The sequence below is a fragment of the Macaca mulatta genome, chromosome 4, assembly GCF_049350105.2.
Source record: "Macaca mulatta isolate MMU2019108-1 chromosome 4, T2T-MMU8v2.0, whole genome shotgun sequence".
NCBI lineage: Eukaryota > Metazoa > Chordata > Mammalia > Primates > Cercopithecidae > Macaca > Macaca mulatta.
The window spans coordinates 15,673,253-15,696,072 of NC_133409.1; the positions used below are offsets into that span (position 1 = coordinate 15,673,253).

The 22,820-nt window shown below is 39.5% G+C and overlaps 1 protein-coding gene across 6 annotated transcripts in view; it reads right to left on the reverse strand.

The window, feature by feature from the left end:
* CDK19 (cyclin dependent kinase 19) overlaps window positions 1–22,820 on the reverse strand; it is a 217,950-nt gene that overhangs the window by 13,247 nt on the left and 181,883 nt on the right. For 4 of the 6 annotated variants that reach the window (XM_015137573.3, XM_077999284.1, XM_015137577.3 and 1 more), the window contains 8 exons: window positions 21,492–21,549; window positions 14,871–15,002; window positions 8,739–8,882; window positions 8,513–8,582; window positions 5,257–5,329; window positions 4,783–4,880; window positions 4,070–4,148; window positions 3,088–3,354 (listed from right to left, as the gene is read on the reverse strand). In XM_015137573.3, coding sequence (XP_014993059.1) covers window positions 3,088–3,354; window positions 4,070–4,148; window positions 4,783–4,880; window positions 5,257–5,329; window positions 8,513–8,582; window positions 8,739–8,882; window positions 14,871–15,002; window positions 21,492–21,549 — 921 coding nt within the window. The remainder of the gene's footprint in view (window positions 1–3,087; window positions 3,355–4,069; window positions 4,149–4,782; window positions 4,881–5,256; window positions 5,330–8,512; window positions 8,583–8,738; window positions 8,883–14,870; window positions 15,003–21,491; window positions 21,550–22,820) is intronic. The other 2 variants (XM_015137574.3, XM_077999285.1) reach the window with 1 other exon arrangement.

A 22,820-nucleotide genomic window follows, 5' to 3' on the forward strand; every position in this document is an offset into this window, starting at 1 on the left:
TTGGCATAAAAATGGGTGGCACCACAGTTCCAAGAAATCTCCACCATTTTCCAGAAATTTTCATGAATATTCCACCCTTTGGTTAAAGAAACCCATAAAGATAGAAACCCAAACCAGACTGCATGACTCTCTATTTATTTATTTTTTTGAGATGGAGTCTCACTCTGTCACCCAGGCTGGAGTGCAGTGGCGCGATCTTGGCTCACTGCAACCTCTGCCTTCCAGGTTCAAGCAATTCTCCTGCTTCAGCCTCCCAAGTAGCCGGGATTACAGGCTTGCACCACCACAACTGGCTAATTTTTATATTTTTAGGAGAGACGAGGTTTTGCCATGTTGGCCAGGATGGTCTTGAACTCCTGACCTCAGGTGATCTACCCACCTCGGCCTCCCAAAGTGTTGGGATTACAGGCATGAGCCACTGTCCCCTGCCAGATTCTCTCTTGAGTATACCCACACTCCCCTTTCTTGAGTCGTGTACTTTTCTCTCTGCAATAAATCTCCATACTTTTGCTATTTTTGACTCATCCTTTAATTCCTTTTCCCGATGGTGTTAGGAGCCTGGACACAGTGGGGGGTTGAGGTCCCACCAGCATTTGGGGACCTCCCTCAGCCCGCTGGTATCAAGTTTGTATGCCTTTCTGTCCTGGTAAGTAAGCAGTAAGGAGGAAGGGGCTCCAGGCTGGGAAAAACAATGAACAATTGTTCTGAGACACTGCTAGTCACAAACAACTGGTGGGCACGATGACCTCATTTGGCACACAGCTCCCTCCCGCAAGACCCTGCAAACTTCCTTCCAGCCCCTGCTCTTTGCAGACAGCCCCTCCTCTGCTGTGCTGTCTGTTGCAACAACATGTTTTCATACCTTCTGTAATAAATCTGCCTTTCTTTACCCAGAACTGTCTTGTTAAAAAACCTTGACTGCCTGAGACACTGGCCCTAGCTAGTCACACCCATGATATTTTCTCCAATTAACCTGCCTTTTGTGAGCTGATTTTTCAGCGAACTTGCAGAGGGTGAAAAGAAAGTTTTTCCCGTGGCTCCTAGATGGTAGTATGAGTTGCAAGTTCTGTGTCATGGGACACCTGGCTGCTCCTCATGCCAGCCTCTCCAATTAAATAGTTGAGGTATCTATTCATTTAATAGATATGTTGGAAGGTTTATTATTTTTTTCCACAGACATCAGGACCCAGCTATGAAAGATTTATTTTTAAGTAAACAGAACAATATGGACATAGAAAAGCATTTCAAAGAATGTTTGAATTTGGAAAAAAAAAAAAAAGAAATACAGTAATCTGTCTATAATTGACTATAATTGGGTGACAAAGACTCTTTCCTTTGACAAAAGCTGTAGTCAGGCTCCTCTCGGGAGGTCAAGGTTTTTACCAAGAGGGTTTTGGGTAAGAAAGGCAGGTTTATTACAGAAGGTCTGAGAACATGGTGTTGCCTGGGGCAGCACAGTGGGGGAGGGGCTGTCTGCAAAGGCGCTGTAGGGAGGTTTTACAGGGTAGTGTTGGATGGAGCTATGTGAGGCTTCTGCTTGACTAGGCCTGACCTTGGGCTTTCCTCTGTCTTTGGAGAATCCTGTTAGAGCAAGAATCTTGCTAAGTTGGCTTGGCAAAAATCCCCCACCTTTAAGAGCTTATCACCCAGGCCTCCCTTCAGAGCAGGGTGGGGATCAGTAACTTTCCATCCACTGATCCCCACCCTGCTCTTTGGTTATACATCTCCACTTGTCATGTGGGAGTCTGAATTGAGTCCAGTCTTCCTCCCCAACTGCCAGCCCGTCTTGCAGTGGTCCCTCTATGCACTGCCGTGGCCCCGCCTCGAATAAAGTCTGCCTTACCAACTTTAACAAGTGTTTAGGCAAATTATTATTTTTTAACACAGGTTAGTATAATTCAGTCAGAGACACAAAGATGAACCAGTATATAGTATTTGCTGCTCATATAACTGGCGGGGCGGGGGAGACAGATTTTATAACAAAATTCAAATATGCTCGTGCTACTACCCAGCTGGCAAGCTGTTTTTAGTAGATCAAACTGAAGCCTCAATTTGTTTAATTGGAACCAAGTGGAAGTATTGTGTACTCTTCTGCTTGCAGGGATATTCTGAAGAGAAGTTTTTCAGAGAAGTAGTTGTGTGGAAACACATTAGTTTGTTGAGCTCTTCAAAATGGAAAGGCAGTTTATGCAGCTATTTGTATGTCTTTCTTGTTAAAGTTCCTCTTTATTGCAGTTCCTTAGCAGTGAGTTTCTGGTTCCCTTGCCAGAGGTTTTGTTTCCTATTATCTCTATCCTATGCACTCATCTGCAAGAGTTCCCAGAGGGACTGTGGTTCCAAACTTAAAACCAACAAACAAAAAAACCAACAACAAAAACAACAACAACTTAAGTTTTCCCTTCTTCCTAGATGTTTTCTTAACTTGTTACTACCTTGAAAAAAACGTTTTTTCCAAAATTTCCTATGGTTATCACAACAGGTATTTTTACCTCTCTCCAAATACCAATCCTTAGACTTAGCTCCTCTAATTTCCTGAATTAGTACTGCAATTGGTGTTCTCTTTTTATCTGCGTAACAAAAAGTATTTTCTAGTCTCAAAATTATTTCTAAAGAGACTTAACAGTTATTTCAGAGAAGCCTCAGTCTTAGCCCCCTTCTCTTCTTTATCTATGTGGCTACTTCCTCCCAGGAAGAGCATATCTTTCTGAAGAATGCAATTAATTTTGTCCAAAGTAAGACACCACTCCCTTCCCCTTTTCAATTGCTTATCTATGTATCTTTCTCGGATATGCCAAAACTGCTAAGGCAGCTGTAAGGGTAAAATGATGAAATTTTTTTTAAGGATGGGGGCACTGGCCTCCCTACCTTCCTCTCCTCAGGGTGTCAGGATAAACAAATCAGAATATGAGATATTTTACAATTACATGAAATATGATGAAAATCTTCCTCTTCATAGAATGCCCTAGAAACAGGATTGTACAGGTTGCACAAATGTAAGAGTTAAGTGTTACCTAACTCTAAAAGGATCTAGGATAAATCTTTTCCCCACTTCATAAAGCATATGAACATTAGACATTCAGGGAGTACCTGATAATCCGAGGGCATCACAGGTCCGCCTGAGTTTGCGCCTGAAGGCCCTAGCCGTGGCTTCTTGTTTGGGGGCACCTGGTTCAGGCCGGAGTCCTGGCTGTGCTGCAACCCTGCTCCGGTGCCCCCGACCCCGGCCCCAGCCCCACCTGCAGTCCCGTTGGTCTGGGTGCTGTTCTGCTGTGGCGGGGGCGCCTGTGGAGGGGCTGCTGCCTGCTGTGGAGGGGCTGTGGGCTGCTGATGCTGGTTCTGCTGCTGTTGCTGATTCTTTTAAGGGGAAAAAAGCAAGCTTGGTATGAAACCAAATTAACAGGAACTTTCTTTAATTATTCGATATGCACATGCGGCTGCTGACCAACCTGGGGGAGCAATCTATGTGGGACACTAGAGTGATGGGGAGGACCGGAGAATGGAGCAGCCAGGGAACACAGTGTTCCCAAAGGGCAAGGCACCAAGCCCCAAACAGGACTCTCAATGAAGTTCATTTAGACTCCACAGTGATCCTCCAAATCAGTCACAGACATCTCACTGAAGGCCACAGGCACATCAGAAATACCTTTCTTATAGCTCATTAAAACAGCTATAAGAAATCTTTGCAATCATGATTCTGGAAAGGCAGAGCAGTCTGGAGAGTAAGCCAATATATCCAGTTAAGAAAAAAGAACAGAGTGATGCTAGCAAAAGCCAGCCTGCATAAAGGGGTGGCAGTGACACCAAACAAACAGAAAGAGCAAGAAGTGGGAATCCGGGAGTAGAACTGGCTGTGACATACACCGGAAGCTCAGGTATCTGTGAGCTGGTCATACTTCAAACTTCAAGGTACCTTTACAATCCCCAAACTTCCACAGAAAATAAGACACATTCAAATTTAATTAAATATTAGAAAAGGTGGTTAAACATATAGGAATTATGGAATGATACCTAAGCTATCTTTTTGCCTCCCTCACTCTTTGGAAGTGAAAGTATACAATGCAGTTTATACCTTGTCACCTTTTTCTTCAGGATCATCTTCATTAAGGAATTCTCGTTTGGGGTATGGAATCTGGCAGCCGGCAAATACACTAAAAATCATTAAAAAGAAAAAAACATATCATGATCTAAAATCTGTAATATCCTTACCTTGTTAATTTAAAATTCCAATTTGTTTTTCTTCACTTATTTCCTACTCTTCATCTGTGGCTAGTGTTCAAATCTTGACTGCTGCTAGCTAACTGACACACAGGACATAGAAGTTTCTCTATACTAACTTCATTAGCACCAAAAATAAATTAATTTGTATTTGCCTTAAGAAAAACTGCACCTCTTATAGATGAAAACACAAAGTCTATACTTGGGGGTAAAAAGGATGGAGGAGTAGAGGGGTTTTGTAGTGCTCTGGAAGACAGATTAACTTCTGTTACCTGCTGGTTTGGCTGAATTTCTGATCCGGCCAACTGGTCTGTGAAGGTCTTACCTGTTCTCAGCTTTAGTTTTCATCGTAAAACTGACAAATGGTCGTTCCTAAAATACTTGTTTTCATTCATACCTCTCTACAGCTTTGCCTGTTTCAAAATGTGGAAGCTTTCTCTTGAGCAGTCTTTAGGTGGCATCACTGAAAAAGTTAAATACTTCAGTAGCAAGTGCTTCCCTTGCTTTCAAACACCACGCCACCTCCTCAGCCTGGAGCAAAGGACACAGAAAAGACGGGACACATACTCTAATGTTGGCAAAGGGTCCTCCTGAAAATAGGGATCCTGCAGAGCTTGCTCCGAGGTAATTCTCTTGGTTGGATCCATGGTCAGGAGTTTCTGAAGCTAGAGTGACACACAGGAAATGCAGAGCACATGAAAAGGTTGTTTACAAGTCAACGCCTTGCCTTTTGTATTCCTGTGTAACAGGATTAATATAAAATACATTTTGTATAGCTCACTGCAGATTAAGCATACTACATACTTTTATGTGAAACTGGCAGAAATCATCAGCCTTAAAGCCCTTTTAAAGTTCATTTTCTGCTGATAAATCATTTAAAGTGAAGGCTGAAAGACAAGGGTGACATCTCAACAAAAAATATTTAATTTTGCCCCAGCATCCAACAATTTCTTTTGTTTCTAAAGAGGAGGAACAGCTGAGTGAACAGAAGGCGAGAGTTGTGCTGAGAATCAGATTTCAGTCTGGGAGAGAAGCACCTACCAAGAGGAACACTTTGCTGTCGGGCTTGACCTTGTGTTTCTCCATGTACTTTATGAGGCTACTGTTGGCATACCTGCAAGGACACACACAGTCACACGTCACTGGGAACGCTCATCCAATTGATATTTTTTAATGACAAGCTCCAAGATTGGCTTTCCTATAAGGTATGTGTTTAAGACATTGTTTTTTCTGATTAAGAAGGAACACATTACCAAATATTAGCAAATGTGTGAAGAAATAGGAAATGTCACACATAACATGAGAGTTTACACTGTTACAATCCCTTCGGAAAACAGTTATGCATTAACCATTAGTGTTGAAAATGTGTATAGCCTATGACCCATCAACTCCATTTCTAGGCACAAACCTGAATCAAAGGATGCTTTTGCACATGTATATCAGGATACATGGATAAAAATGTTCTTAGCAGCCTTTTAGTAATGGTCATATATATATATAGACAACCCAAATGTCCATCAACTGAAAAATGGGTACGTTTTTATATATACACAGAATGGAATGTTATACAACAGTAAAAACGAATATGCGAGGTTAAGTGAGGAGAAAAAGCAAGTTGCAGAAGAAAATACATAATATGTTACCATTTATAAAAAGTTGAAAGACAATAAATTGAACAATATTTTTAGAGTTACATAAACATGTGGACTAGAACTATAATAAAAACTGTGGGATGATAAACTCAAACGCAGAACAATCAGAGTCTATCCTCTGGGAGGGAGGTGGATAGGGAGATGGGGCACACAGAGTACTTTAGTAATCTTAGTGATGTTCTAATTCTTAGGTTCAGAGGTGAGCAAAGGGGTATTCATTTTATTATTCTAAATATACTATATGTTTTTTCATTATATATTCTTTCCTACATATGAAATATTTCAAATTAAAAAGGTCTAAAAATAGTTAATATATGTTCATGATAAAAAGAATTACAGAATATAGAAAGTATAAGGAAGAAAATTAAAATCACAATCAAGCCACTCCGTGGCCAAAAAACCACTGACAAAATTTTTATAATGTCCCTTTGGCGTTGTGTGTGTGTGTGGCATATACATACATGGTATAAACACAGGAATTTTTGCTTTGTTTTTATAAAATTGGAATCCTACTATAAAAATTGTCTTAGCTTTTTATTTAATATTGTTCCATAAACATTTTCCCTTGTCAAATACTCTTCAAACTTATTGAGTGGCTGCCTATCTCCTACTGGTACGGGTATTACTCGTTTCATAATAACTGTGGCATACAAGTCGTTGTAGCTAAATCTGATACGCATGGCAGGGAGCCGACACTGCCTAGCGGATGAGACTCAGAGACCCCTCCTAGACCCTGATTCAGTCATTCACCAATTGTGTGATCTTGGGCAAGTTAGTTAACCTCTGTGAAAGCCTTAGGTTCCGAATCTGAAAAGTGGAAACTGTAATTATACCTACCCTATAGATTTGCTAGGAAGATCTTAGGAAAAAATGTCGGTAAAGGGTTTAGCACCACCCTGGTATATAAGAAGTACTCATCTATTTGTGGCAGCTCTGATTACTTCCACAGGATAAATTCCAGGAATTATCAGGTCAAAGGGCATGCACATTTTAAAGTCTTTTTTAGGTGCTCTAGAATCTCACTACACAAATGTAGCCTTTACCAGCAACCTGGGCATCACCTGAGAGCCTGCATTAGAAATGAAGGTTCTTAGTCCTCACCCCTGATTCTGACTTAGAATCTACATTTTTAACAAGGTCTCCAGGTGGTTTGTAGGTACACTGAAATTTGAGAAGTACTCATTCTCTCCAGTAGCATATGAGTAATAATTTTTAAAAAATAAAAATAGAGATAGGGTCTAACTATGTTGCCCAGGCTAGTTTCAAACTCCTGGGCTCGAGATCTTCCCGACTCAGCCTCCCAAAGTGTGGGGAGTAAAGGCATGAGTGAGCCACTGTGCCTGGCCGGAATGTCCATTTTACTGTACCCTTGCCAACAAGGTACCATACAATGTTAAATGAAAATAACTAGTTTGGTTTTGGGTGTTTAAAGAATTTATAGAACATTCAGGTTGGGATTCCATAAGGCAATTAGATAAATGATTTTGAAACTTGGAAAAGTGAACGGAGTAAGATACATATTGGGAGTTATCCACATAATGGATGGTAAATTGTGGCCATCAAAATCATGACATCTGACTGGGAAAGTATCCAGAGTGAGAAGAGGGCCCAGGATAGAACCTTGATATTAGCACTGTCCTTGAGAGATGGATACAGGCAAAGGACCTCACCAAGGATTGTGAGAAAAAGGGGTCAGAAATGATCAATGCCATTCTCTATTTCTCTTAATGATGTCTGCTTTTGTTCCTATAAGCCATCCTGTCCTAAAATTTTCCTGGTAAGTTGCCAATAGAGAAGCTCTTCCACAATTTTTGGTAGGTGTGCATATTTATAACAAACACCTCACATGCCATCACCCTTAATCTCATTTCTGCTCAAAGTAAATGCCTTCATCAGTTTGTTTTACTCATATTCCAAGCCACATGTTCTTCCTTCTGCCAGCCTTCCAGGTTTCCTAGTCCAGCATATCAGTTACCAGTCATTACTCAGAAAAAATAAAACCACAGCTGTGGCCTTGAACGGAGACCTTTATTCATGCTAAAACATAACAGACATAAACTACCCATTGACCCTTACATTCTTAAAAGTCTTTAATACTGCAGCCTAAACCTGAACTATATACGTTAATGGTATCTGGAATACCTTTTGTAAATCACAGGCATAATTAGTATGCTAAAATCTCAGTTTCTAGTTTAAATAACAATCTACATATGTTTTTTAAAAAGATTAACTATTCTCATTGAAATTACTACCTATAATTAATGTGCACTATGGTTTGAATGTTTATGTCCCCTCCAAAATTCATGTTGTTGAAACTTAATTCCCAATGCAACAGTGTTAGAAGATAAGGCCTTCCAGAATCGAGGGCTTTGCTTTCAGGAGTGGGACTAATGCCTTGTAAAAGAGGCATCACACAGCATCTGCCCCTTTTTGCCCTTCTATCTATGTGAGGACACAGCAACAAGGCACCACCTTGGAAGCAGAAAACAACCTTCACGGGACTCCAAACATGCCAGTGCCTTGACCTTGGATTGTCCAGCCTCAAGGCCTGGGAGAAAACAAATTCCTGTTGTTTATAAATTACCCAGTCTAAGGTATTTTTTTACAGCAGCACAAAAAGACTAGGACTGTGTGGAATTACTTACGTTGTTCTTCTAAAGTCTTTTTGAAGTGTGGGATATTCTGGCATCTTTCTAATATCTTCCCAGTCTTTATCTTACAAAAAAATTAAATATTGTTATAGAAAATAATGTGTTAATTTTAAATCTCCTAATTATGTCAGTTTATAAATATACATTAAATTTTGCTTTTGAGAAGAAATGATTTTGAAATATGACTCAAAATACGACTTTAAAAAGGAAAATAAATTACCTGCAGGAAACCCCATGACACTAAATATCCGATCCAGTTGATCATGATGAAATGGATTGCTTGTTTTTATATCTTCCTGACGACAGTGAAAAATAGGTTCTGAAGTCAACAATTCAGCAAATATACAACCTATTGCCCATATATCTAGGAAAGAAGAAACATAAGTTTTTGTATATATTTCCTTGGTTATAATTCCCAGATATAATCCCAGCCTACTTATAAAAATACTTTTCAGTAAATCAATATACAAAGTACAATAAGTGCATTAAGAAAACATTATTGTACTTTGTATTTTAACATATGTGTGGGTATGTGTGTGTATATATGTATGTATACATATGTGTGTATGTGTGTGTGTGTATATATATATATGAGACATGAAATAACTATATCATCATGTAACAGATTGAAAGCCAAATAATAAAAAGACATTTACTTGTAAATTTTCTGATGACAATAAACAGGGTAAGTCAATTTAGCAAAAAACAAATTCTTTAGATTTAGGCAAAGGTCTTTCTAACCACTTTTTTTGTTGTTGTTTTTGGGGTCTCTGTCACCCAGGCTGGAGTACAGTGCTGTAATCATGGCTCCCTGAAGCCTTAAACTCCTGGGCTCAAGCAATCCTCCTGCCTCAGCCTCCAGAGTAGTTGAGACTATGGGTGTGTGCCACTGTACTTGGCTAAGTTTTTAGTTGTTTTATAGAGACAAGGTCTCACCATATCTAACCACTGTGAATAATTTAATCATTAAAGTATTCAATTGATAATCTAATACCAGGCATAGTACTCAGATCTGATATACTGAAATAATATCATCATCAGACATAGTGATGTAATTCTTTTAAAGCCATCCAATGTATAATGATAGAGCAGAATTTACAAGTTTTGAGTCTAGACAGACAGTATAGACCATATAAAAGAACTGGGGAGGATGGGCGCGGTGGCTCATGCCTGTAATCCCAGCACTTTGGGAGGCCGAGGTGAGTGGATCACTTGAGGTCAGGAGTTCGAGACCATCCTGACCAACATGGCGAAACCCTATCTCTATTAAAAATACAAAAACTTAGCCAGGTGTGGTGGCATGCGCCTGTAGTCCCAGTACTCAGGAGGTAGATGCAGAAGAATCACTTGAATCCAGGAGGCAGAGGTTGCAGTGAGCTCAGATTGCACCACTACACTCCACTCTGGGCAACAGAGCAAGCAAGCCTCTGTCTCAAAAAATAAAATAAAATAAAAAGAATTGGGGAAAAAACTTTTGTCTCAAAGACTACTAGCTTCAGCTTTTTCAACAAATTGCTCTAGAAGCTCATAAATAATACTATATATAGTACTGCATGACATAGATCTTACTTAAACATATTCACTTATATGCTACCCCACATCCACCCCACCCCTCAGGATAAAGTTAGGCATCTTTAGAAGTTTTATTAACTATCTAAAATCACCAGTCATAGATTATTCTATTAAAATTTACACACTGAAAGACTGCAGCTTATATTCTGAGACTACAATATTATATTCACAATGCTTTGACAGATGTATAAGTGAATTAACTTTTGTGAGACTTGCCCACTTAAATGCCATTTAGTAAATATTTTTTAAAAAGAAGACAGTCTGTGTGTGGTGGCTCACGCCTGTAATCCCAGCACTTTGGGAGGCTGAGGCAGGCAGATAACCTGAGGTCAGGAGTTCTGACCAACATGGTAAAACCTTGCCTCTCCTAAAAACACAAAATTAGCTGAGCGTGGTGGCCCATGCCTATAATCCCAGCTACTTGGAAGGCTGAGGCAGGAGAATTGTTTGAACCTGGGAGGTGGAAGTTGTAGTGAGTGGAGATCGCGCCACTGCTCTCCAGCCTGGGCAACAAGAGAGAAACTCCATCTCAAATAAATAAATAAATAAATAAAATAAAAGATAAAAATTCAAAAACTATGGTATAGGTCGGGCACGGTGGCTCACACCTGTAATCCCAGCACTTTGGGAGGCCAAGGTGGGTGGATCGCTTGAGGCCAGGAGTTCGAGGCCATCCTGGCCAACATGATGAAACCCCATCTCTACTAAAAATACAAAAATTAGCCAGGTGTGGTGATGTACGCCTGTAGTCTCAGCTACTTGGGAGGTTGAAGCAAGAGAATCCCTTGAACCCAGGGGGCGGAGGTTGCAGCGACTCAAGATCACACCACTGCACTCCAGCCTGGGCGACAGAGCAAAACACCATCTCGGAAAAAACAAAAAACTATGGTACAGGGATAAAAAAGTACTGTGTTTAGTAGCCTATTAAATATGGGAATCACATTCTGCGATGAGCTAAACAAGGAAAAAGGTTAATTACACTATTCCTTCCTCATCCAAGTTTTTGCCTTCCAGTTTCAGTTACCTGCAGTCAACCACTGCAGTTCGAAAATACTAAATGGAAAATTCCAGAAATAAACAATTTATAAGTTTTAAATTGTGTACCATTCTGAGCAGTGTGATGAAATTTCATGCTATTCTCTCCATCTTCCCGGGATGTGAATCATCCCTCTGTTCATCCACACTGTATAGTCACTACCTGCTGGTTAGTCACTTAGTGGTCGTCTGGGTTATCAGATCAAAGAAACACTATATACAGGGTTTGGTGCTATCTGCAGTTTCAGGCATCCCCTCGGGGGGTCTTGGAACATATTCCCACCTGATAAGTGAGGACTACTGTATATCCATTAGCTAGAAGACACATCAGAATGCTCTCTCCTGAAACGAATTGCCAAATGGAAAAATCCATACAGTAATGCCTTACTTATTTGACCACATTCAGGTACAGTTTCCTTCCACATAATTTAGCCTTTTGGATAATGGAAACATATTCCTTCAACAACCATTTTTTAATTACACCATTGCCTGCCACCATAAGAGGCTATAAAACACAATGTAATCCTCACTACAGAGTAGAAGAATAATACTGCTCAGTGTCCATTTCTGAATTCTTTTCTCTCTCTCAAGTCATATTGGTTGTCACTCTTCCCCCTGATATGGCTGCCTCTGATGGTCCCATCTCTCTTCCTCATTACCGCCTCTACTATGCAGTCTACCAGGACTACTACTGCATATGCCTGGTCACGCCAATTCCTGGTTTGTCCTCCATCCAAAGGACAAGAGCCAGGGTCTTGAGTTCCCAGTGAACTGCTAAGATAAGAAACCTCAGATAGCAGGTGGCAATAAATTCAAAGGGTTTCTGCCTCCTATTAGCCTGCAATGTCAAAAGGCCATCTGGCTCCTGCACCATCTGTAGCTACTTTTCAGGTTTCTTTCCTCTATCAATGACTTGTTCTCCTGACACACACATACACACACCCACCCCAACACTGCTGCCACCATCACTGCCACTCCCCTCCCCCACTAAATGTCACTCCATAAACCTCCACTGATATCAAATAATCAAACTCTCTTTTTTCTATGCCCTGAATCAAAGTACTCATTTCTTTTTTCGACAGAGACTTGCCCTGTCACCCAGGCAGGTGGGCAGTGGTACGCTATCGGCTCACTGCAACCTCTGCCTCCTGGATTCAAGCAGTTCTCTCACCTCAGCCTCCTGAGTACTGGGATTACAGGTGTGTGCCACCATGCCCGTCTAATTTTTGTATTTTTGGTAGAGACAGGAATTCACCACATTGGCCAGGCTGGTCTTGAACTCCTGACCTCAAGTGATCCATCTGCCTTGGTCTCCCAAAGTGCTGGGATTACAGGTGTGAGGCACCTTGCCCGTCCCTAAGTACTCATTTCTAACATGGACCATGTATGGAGAAGAGTATGAAAAAGTGAGTAAGTATGTACCTATAAATGTCTGCTATTAACATATTTGAAGCCCTAAGATATCTGATTTGGGCATTATTCTTTCTTTCTGTCTTAACTTTCTCCTACCTTCTATCCAGAATGGGTAATTAGGAACTGACTAAAATTAGAAATTAGTGATTATGTTTTTATCTTTAAGTGGTAAATTTCATTTACTGAGCAAGTAAGTTACAAGCCAGTTAAAATTCAATTTCATTTTTCCTTACCCTGAGGAATAAGAAGTATAATTGGTTTTCAATTCATATCCAATACATTTATTTTAAAAAAGCATCTATTTTCATTTCAACAAGAGAAAAGTAAATCAGAAAATATTCATAAAACTGTGCTTCTCAGAGTGTGGGCTCTCAAAGTATATGGGTCACGCACAACAGAATCACCTACCTAAGGGCCTGGACCTGCTGTGTTAGATTCTCTGAGAGTGGGACAGACATTGGTGGAGAGTCATTTAGCTTAACAGAAGGTTTTGACTGAATGTGCCTTTTCCTAATGGAAATCTCCCTTCTAGATATAGACTGTCCTGGTGTTTGGATTAAGCCTAAGGCATATGGATTTCTGCGGAGACTGCATCCTCTTCTCCCTTCCTCGTGCCCTGGGTTATCTGTCATTAACCTGTTCTAAGGCATCACCTGTTACTTTCAACTAACACTCTTTCCTTCCCTGGCTTACTTTCAGTCTCTTCCTATCCTCTGGTTCCTTCTGAGGTTGTTTAAGGGATTTGACTGTTTTCAACAGTGGGTAAGGAGAGACCTAAATGACAGAAAAAACAAACTTACAATTCTAAAAGTCTCAGAAATACAGCTCCATAGTAAAAATCACTGGTTAGAATGTACACAGGCAGGCTCTGGTGTTAGCTCCTCACTCTCAGGGCCATGCCATCCCTTCCATTGCTGTCCGTGTTCTTTCCTCACCTTTTGCAGACAGCTGCCATTGCCCACTGATGACACCTGGCCTTGGTAGCCTCTGCTCTGCTGCCTTACCAGAGGCCCAGCTGCACAGGTAGGGGTCTGATGTCACTCTCACATTCCTCTACTGTCAAACACATACCAGTCTACTCAGAGGATTTTTCACTAATTTAACAAAACTATTCAGCAGCATTTATCAGTAATTTACAATGTCCCAGCACTGTACTAGAGTCTCTGTCTCTGGACAAAATCTAAATGTGCTCTGGTGTCTGAGTTTTGCAGAAATCAGACGTCTTGATGAATGAGGACTTACTATATTTTAATTTTTGTTTTCTTTCTTTAACCCATGAGTAGGCTAATTATCGGTCTAATCTTTCCAAATGTGAGAATTTCCTTTGCAGCTCTTTGGATGTCACCAGGTTTTTCATAAGCTTGTTTAGCAGAGAAAGGATTGTGCTTGTCTATTTTTAATAACTTTATACTTGCAGTGCCTTTATTAAATAGAATTCAACAAAAGCAGCTAAAGGTAGCCAAAACTGATATGCAACTAATGCCAGTAAACAGAAAATTCAATAAGGAAAATTTAAAGAAATATACTTAGGAAATTTGGATACCTTGTAGAACTAGCCCTTCTAACAGCTACAGTGTACTCTGCCCTACTCTCTTCTTTTCCTTCCTTTAAAGAAATCTCTAGGTTTGAGGAGGGTCAGCTCCTAATGACTCCCTCCATTTGCAGCTGGGCCGTCTGAGGATACTGCAGTCACCAGGTAGCAAATCTCTGAAGCCACTGTTCTGAGGCAGACTTTAAATCCTACAGAGAGTGTGTTTACAACAGATTTTCTTACTCAGTTTTTTTTTGACTTGATGAGATGGCAAGATGCTGAGCACAGCTAATCTACCCAGACTCTATTTCCTACCTTAATGGAGAAACTGCCATTCTCATAACCGTAATGGCAAGACAGAAAGATTAGTTATATTGCTTCTTGCTTAAACGATGTGACTAACTTTTCCCCAAATAGAAGGGGTTCTTTCCAATACTGCACTACTCCTGTTTTTGTTTTTCATTTTGTGAAGAAAACAATTCTAAACTTATCTCCAGTTCTTCTGATCAACAGCTACTAAGTACAAAATAAAATGTGCATGTTATTGTTTCCATAGCAACTCAACAGGATCAGATACTGATACCTCTATTCTCTGAAAGAAAATGCTTTCTTCTTTTAAAATAACCATATTCTCCTATACAGTTAAGAATACAAATCTACCAGAAATCTAGGAATACAGAAGACAATAGGACTTTTACAAAAATGTATAAAATGGTTTTTATCAAGTAGCTTTATTATTATACCATTTTATATTTATGATCGTTAGATGCCAAGATAGTAAATCATTTTAGACCAACTTACCAATGGCCTTTGTATAATGCCTTGCACCAAGCAAAAGTTCTGGAGCCCGATACCAAAATGTCACAACTACTGGATCCAAATCTGCTAGTGGCTTTAGAGGAGAATTGAATAATCTGGCAAAACCCATGTCAGCTAAAAAAATAAAATAAATTAACATAAAATTCAGTTTGATCGTTTCTCGCCCTTTTGGCTAAGATCAAGTGTAAAATTCAGTTTGACATGCATTATTAGAACCATGCAAGGTTGACAACAATAGCTGCTGACCTTATAAAGCAATCCTTTTCCTCCCTTTTTAACCAGAGGTCTACACCAGGTGCCAGAAAGGAATTATTTCATTTACCTTTATTATCTACCATCAGAAGTAGATACTATTATTGTGCCGGTTTTACTGATGAAGAAATTGAAGCTTAAAGATATTCTGGGCTGGCGTGGTGGCTTACGCCTATAATCCCAGCACTTTGGGAGGCCGAGGTGGGCGGATCACCTGAGGTCAGGAGTTAGAGACCGCCTGCACAACACGGTGAAACACTGTCTCTACTAAAAATACAAAAATTAGCTGGGCATGGTGGTGCACGACTGTAATCCCAGCTACTTGGGAGGCTGAGGCAGGAGAACTGCTTGAACCCAGGAGGTGGAGGTTACAGTGAGCCAAGATCACACCATTGTACTCCAGCCTGGGTGACAGAGTGAGACTCCATCCCCTGCCCCCCAAAAAAGATAATCTGATTTGCCTAAGGTCACACAGCTAGTAAGTGCAGAGGCAGTATTAGAATCCAGGTCTGACTTCAGATTCCTGGCATTCACAGACAGTTATAAAAAGCTTCTTAAGTGTTTTTGAAATATAAAACAATTCAAAAGTCTCCCTGATTGATGATGACTTCTGTATGCTTATACATCTAAAAACTGACTGTGGCCAGGCGTGGTGGCTCACGCCTGTAATTCCACCACTTTGGGAGGCTAAGGCAGGAGGATCATGAGGTCAAGAAATCAAGACCATCTGGCCAACATGGTGAAACCCCATCTCTACTAAAAATACAAAAATTAGCTGGGTGTGGTGGCGTGCACCTGTAGTCCCAGCTACTCAGGAGGCTGAGGCAGGAAAATCATGTGAACCCAGGAGGCAGAGGTTGCAGTGAGCTGAGACTGCACCACTGCACTTCAGCCTGGGTGACAGAGCAAGACTGTCTCAAAACAAACAAGAGACAGAGCAAGACTCTGTCTCGAAACAAACAAACAAACAAAACCTGACTATGTCTTAGTTCAGTGTGTGCTGCAGTCAGATCCAACAAACTCACAAGAGCTGATATATACACATCTTTTTCCAATTCTGCATTCAATGACAGCATACTGGTGATTTGGAATTGGCTATGGTAGAAGTATCTACAACATGGAAAACAGCAAATGCTACAAATTGGGACATTTTTTGCTCCAGAGAGCCAGTTGCTGAATGGTAATCAGCACATCACATGCATGTTTTCAAGAACATACACAGAACACATAAAAGATAATTTGTTGTAATTCAGCATTTAACAAAGCTCTAAACCAAAGCTAATCAGTTGAAATATTAGGGGTATGTAAAAGTAGTAAAAAAAAAATTACTACTGCAATAAGATCCTGGAAACTAATTTTCTTAAGATATCATAAATAATAAATACCTTTTATCTACAAAGTCCTTTGCAGTTTACAAATGGCTTTCATATACATCATATTTCACCTCATTGAATCCTCATAAGAATACTGGTTTAATCAGTATTTTGCTCCCTATTTCAGAGATGAAGAATCTAAGGCCCAAAGCAGTTAAATGACTTGTCTATGGTCACAGGGATAGTAAATAAAGATGCCGGTACTCAAACAAAAACCATGTTATAATTTAGGAGTTGCCTTCTTAACTACTAAATCTGACATCCAACAAATTATACACATGATAATTGCAAGTCACAAAGGCAAAGTCACAAGAATAAGCCTCTGTAATTTGAATACATAATATATATATAACCAATTTTGATAGTATAAGGGGTCCCAGTGTACTATAAAATGCATAAATGCACATAAAATTTTCAACCACAGAGTGTCATTTAATCTAAAACTAATGTGCTATGGTATAACATACATTAAAATTGTAATTTACATTTACATAGCAGAATAGGCAAAAAATCTTTTTAATTTATAGAAAGTTTGGGGTTTTGTTTTGTTGTTTCTGTTTTGAGATGGGGTTTCACTCTGTTGCCCAGGCTGGAGTGCTGTGGCGCCATCTCAGCTCACTACAACCTCTACCTCCTAGGTTCAAGTGATTCTCCTGCCTCGGCCTATCCAGTAGCTGGGATTACAGGCACATGCCACCACGCCTGGCTAATTTTTGTATTTTAGCAGAGATGGGGTTTCACCAGGTTGGCCAGGCTGGTCATGAACTCTTGACCTCAAGTGATCTGCCTCAGCCTCCCAAAGGACTGGGATTACAGGCATGAGCCACTGAGCCCAACCTGTAGTGATTCTCTTTCTTTGGATTTTGAATAATTTGTAAGACTGTTTTGAGAATGCTTTGGAGTATCGAGCTCTTAAAAACTAAAGCTATCCAAAGGAAGCCTGTGCTGATGCCTACTCTTTTTAAACTACATTTCCCTATACCAAACAAAAATATTCAAGTTCATTCTACCAATATTACACCTATTATTCTACAATATTACACAATATTCAAGGCACTGTTTTATATATTTAATAAATGCTAATTGTTGTTGATGACACAAAGTAATATGATGGAATGCTGTTTCATCCATTGAAAAACATTTTAAAGTGAAGTTAGCTAAAGCCAATATTTCTCCCGTTATTCTCTACCTCCTAAGTTTTACCTAAGCCTCATATATTCACTCACAGATGAAATCAAGGCCAGAAGGAAAAAATAGATACTTTTAAAAATAATTCCCATGTATTTTATGAACTTTAAAAGAGTTTCAAACTACTTTTCAAATAATTACTAATTTAGACAAAAGGTAATTAGCCTAAAGATTACTATAACAGTTGACTTTCTAAAATTACACATGGATGAAATTGTTCCAGTTCACGGATAAGGGTAGTAAAATTCTGGTGTGGGTGCTAATTAGTATCAAATGATGAAAAGCAGCAACCAACAAGGTCTACCACTAAGGAACTTACATGAAGGTCAGATGACAAAATATACATAGTAGAAGCAAAAAAGTGATAAGTACTGTGAGAATAAAGGAAGTTGTTACCGGTTTCTACTAGATGCTAAGCTCCCTGGGGGAAGGTGTATTTCTCCTTTATTATGTTATCTGGAACAATGTACAATAAACATTTGTAAAAGCAGACTAAATTGAAAGTGGGACTTGGGCTGGATCCTGAAGGATGAATTATTTTGAACAGCAAAAGAGGAAGGCAATAAGCATTTTAGGTAAGGCCTGGGAAGTTTTTAGGTTGCTGAGAATGGGAAGGCTCAGATATAGCAAAGGGCAAAACGTGTTTTCCATGCAACTATCCTTTTCTTACCCATTCCCTTGCCCCACCACCGCCCCCTGGATATGGAGTCTTGCTCTGTTGTCCAGGCTGGAGTGCAGTGGTGCTATCTCGGCCCACTGCAACCTCCGCCTCCTGCGTTCAAGCGATTCTCCTGCCTCAGCCTCCCAAGTAGTTGGGATTACAGGCACACACCACCATGCCCAGCTAATTTTTGTATTTTCAGTAGAGACAGGGTTTCACCATGTTGGCCAGATGGTCTCGATCTCTTTATCTCGTGATATGCCCACCTTGGCCTCTCAAAGTGCTGGGATTACAGGCATGAGCCACCATGCCCAGCCCAACTATCCTTTTATTTTAAGCCAAAAAAGAACACTGTATCAAACCATTAGGCATAGGCATCAGTATTACTAATGTTTAAAAAAAAATTGTGGCTACTAAAACAAAATTTAAAATCCATTTAATAAACTATCTCGATTGTCCACTAGATCTTTATCATTAAATTATTTCTTATTTTTAACCCTGGTTTTATCCCTAATCTTGGTAGAATTACAGTCTTAAAACTCTTAATAGTGAGGTAACTAAGTGGCCCGGCCAGAGTACAGAATTTTATGTTAAGGAGTACTAAGAGAAGAAATTAGATTTGGGTGACTGGGAGAAAGGTGACGAATGGAACAAACAAGGGGAAGACAAGATGATGATGATGAATTTGGTTTGGGACAATGGAGGGTAAGTTACCAGCAAGATATTCAAATAGAAATAAAGACTTCAGCTAGGGTGAGAGATTAGACTCTGGCATCAAGATCTTAGAATTATTTTCATAAATCCATGATCCTGAGGCCACAACTTATCAATTTCCTAAAGAAGTAATTTTAGAGGGAGGCCATGTCCTAAGCCAGTGCCTGGAAACAATAGGTTAGTAGGAGTAAGAGGCAAGAATGAATAAAATGCAAAGTCACAGCAAAAGTGGGAGGCAGAAAAACTGAATTATGGTATGTCATATAGACCAAGGGAGAAGACACCCTCAAAGCCAGACTGTCAGAAGAACAAATGGTTTACTGCAGTAAAGGAGAAAGGTGATTAATACAGGCCACTTGATTTGGTAAGGCAGAGGTCACAGGTGTCCTTTTAGAGAGGACTTTTGATAGAGGGATAGAATTAGAGGCCAAATTATAACAAATTAGAGTAAGTAGAACATCATGTGTTCTAAAAGTAGAAGAACAAAAAGGGAAATGAATAGAACAAGTGCTAAAGAAAACAAGATAGATACAAGATTTATTTTAAATTGGGAAGAGGACGATGAATGTTTAAAGGTGAAAAAGAGGAACTTGAGAAGGGGAAAATGGCAGTACTATGAGGAGTTTAATTAAGGTAGGAAGACATTTAGAAGCTACGAAGGGCACTAGTAGATAGGACTTAGGAAGGGAAAGTCTCTCTTTCATAGAGGCTTTCTCAAGGGCAGGGCTGTACAGCCATAGAGTAGAGGTCAGTGAGGTCACACCAGACAGCTCTGATATCACTACGCAGGGATGTTTGTAGGGAAAGAGCCTCAGGACTTGGAATTCAAGTTCTAGCTTTGACAGGCTGAGGAAGCTACAACCTCTCTAAATATTGTCTTCCTTATCTTCAGAGGGTGGTTGTGTAAAATAAATGAGGTAACATATGAAAGTACCTATTGCAATGTATAGTAAACTGTTCATTTTACTGTCTCTCACAGAAGAGACCATCCTTTACCTCCCTTTCACCTGTATCTGGCAAAAAATAGGAACTCAATAAATGCCCCTAAGAAAAGGTGTGCAAGAGTAAAATAAAAATAGAGACAAGTGAGAAAGTATGGTGGAAGTGGAGGAGGGAAGAGAAAGAAAGCTACCAGCTACTTAATTAACATCAAACTTTTGAATGAATCTGATAATCTCAGCAAATTTAGGATAGAGGTGTTTAAAGAAAAGGGTTGGTTTAGAACAGCTTCTTTAGCAACTGGGCTAGGGAGTTAACTGAAGAGGTAGAAAACCAAACAGCAGGGCAGGCTTGAAATAGGGCAGCATGAATTTGTAGCGGGTCAAGTGAGCACAATTTTGCATCACCTTTAGCATGGTATATTCTAATAGCAAAGAAATCAGGCTGATGAATACATTTTAACATATTTCTAAAAAGCATTCAACTTTCAATAAATATAATTTCTAGTAAAAGAAATTAGAATAGGCTGGGCGTGGTGACTCATGCCTGTAATCCCAGCACTTTGGGAGGCCAAGGCAAGCAGATCACCTGAGGTCGGGAGTTCAAGACCAGCCTGGCCAACATGGTGAAACCCCATCTCTATTAAATACACAAAAAAATTAGCCAGGCATGGTGGCGGGAGCCTGGAGTCGCAGCTACTTGGGAGACTGAGGCAGGGAAAATTGCTTGAACCCAGGAGGCGGAGGTTGCAGCGAGCTAAGATCATACCATTGCACTCCAGCCTGGGCAACAGAGAGAGACTCTTGTCTCAAAAAAGAAATTAGAATAAAGCATTTATTAGCTCATCTTCTCCCCAAATATGTAATAGGTATAAATGATGCTGATTATTTTTTAGAACATTCAGGATTACAAAGGAAATCTTAATATACAAATAAGATTCCTGCTAGTGCCTTAATCGAAGAGAGGTAGCTAAGAGAGTCTGTAAACATATATATCCATTTGGCAAAGATATGTTAGTACTTGGCTCAAGACATGCAGGCCAGGTGTGGTGACGTAGGGAGAACCTGTGAAGGTTTAAATGAATTCGCTCAGGGTAGGGAGGAAAATATTCAGGAAGAGAATATTTGGTAAACCTGAAACAAAGGTAAGATTTAGAGGATTATATTTAAGGTGGCTGTGCAGGACAGTGGTGGTGACATAAACACATGCTTGGGTTATTGTATGGGAATCGAATGCTTTTATGAACTTACTTGTCAATTTCCAGTGATGCCTCAACTTAGAACTAAAGAATCTTATTTTGGGAAAAAGCCTAGGAGTTTTGTAGACTATCTTTCTACATTTTCCAATATCTTTTCTAACAATAATAAGAGAAAGTAAATTTAAAATTAACTACCTAAATAAGGGCATTAAGAGGGGAAACCACCTTTGCAGTTAACTTCAGTTTTTAAATAAATTATTTTAGGAATAATTACCTACCTATTTTGACTCTCCCCCTCTCAGGACCTTCTCCCATTACTAGGATATTTGCTGGTTTCTAGAAATAAAAATAGAGCATTCAAATTACCATGTTTATTCTTTTGACATGCTCTAAAATGGACAAAAGTTCTTATCATATGAGAAATCATTTCTGTATTTTCATCAAAACTAAATCAAATATTAAGCGTCCTCTACATAGTTAAAGCATTTGACATAATTGAAGTCAGCACTAACTTTATATAAACATCCTTGCTATGGAAACACACCTTATTTGCAAAATTATATCATCAAATAATTACAAAGCAATTAAAGCTATCACTTCTATTCATCCCATAGAAAAAACTAATAATTTTTAAACCTGCACAGAGTTTATGTGGTTGAAAAATTTTATATAAAATTTCAAACCACAACATAATCGCCTTCATGTGAATAAGTTGAATGGAATATTCCTTCCTAAATATTTCTAAACTACCATAGAAAAACATGATCAGCATTCAACAACTCTATTAAAATTCATGCATCAGCTATCATACATGCAAAAGAAAGAAATTCCAAATATAATTTCAAGATGTAGGAAAATAAAAACCAAGACTAATACAGAACTATAAAAAGAAAAGAGTGGGCCGCAAATGTATCTACCATATTTTCAGTCACCCTCATCTATAGACACTTGGAAACAGAGAAACTGTTGAGACAGGCTTTGGAAGGGGGAGAGAGTGAGTCTCCTTTGTAAAGTCTTCGGAGGAAAATGTATGTGTTTTTAACTTATTGGATTCATTTATTCAATCAACAAATGTATTTTTAGTTTCTTCTAAGGATAAAGAACCATGCCAAGCTTTAAGAGGGAAAACAAAAGCACAGTAAAAACCAAGTTCCTAACCTCCAGATGCTTACTACGTAAGTAGAAAGAAAACTAAGAAGCATTGTATAATATTAGAAGCTAGTGCCACGTATGAGTTACAGAGAAGACTGAGGTCTTGGGTTCAAGATTAAGCTGAATTACTTTAAAGATCCCTTTCAATTTGCTGATTGTTAAAAATGTTTCAATGAAAACAAAAAGCACTAAAAAAACTAATTCAAAGGAGGAAGTGATGAATTAAAGATTCCATTAAGGGAAATGTTCATTGGGAATGGAAGTGGGAATGGTGTCCATTAGACGGATATGAAAATGAACAGGAACCATCATGGCACAGCAGAGGAAGGGCAAGGACACCACAAGGAGTGGAAAAAGGATATGACCAGGTATGCATAAGACACAGAAGTCTGACTTCAGCCAGGTGCAGTGGCTCACACCTGTTATCCCAGGACTTTGGGAGGCCGAGGCAGGAG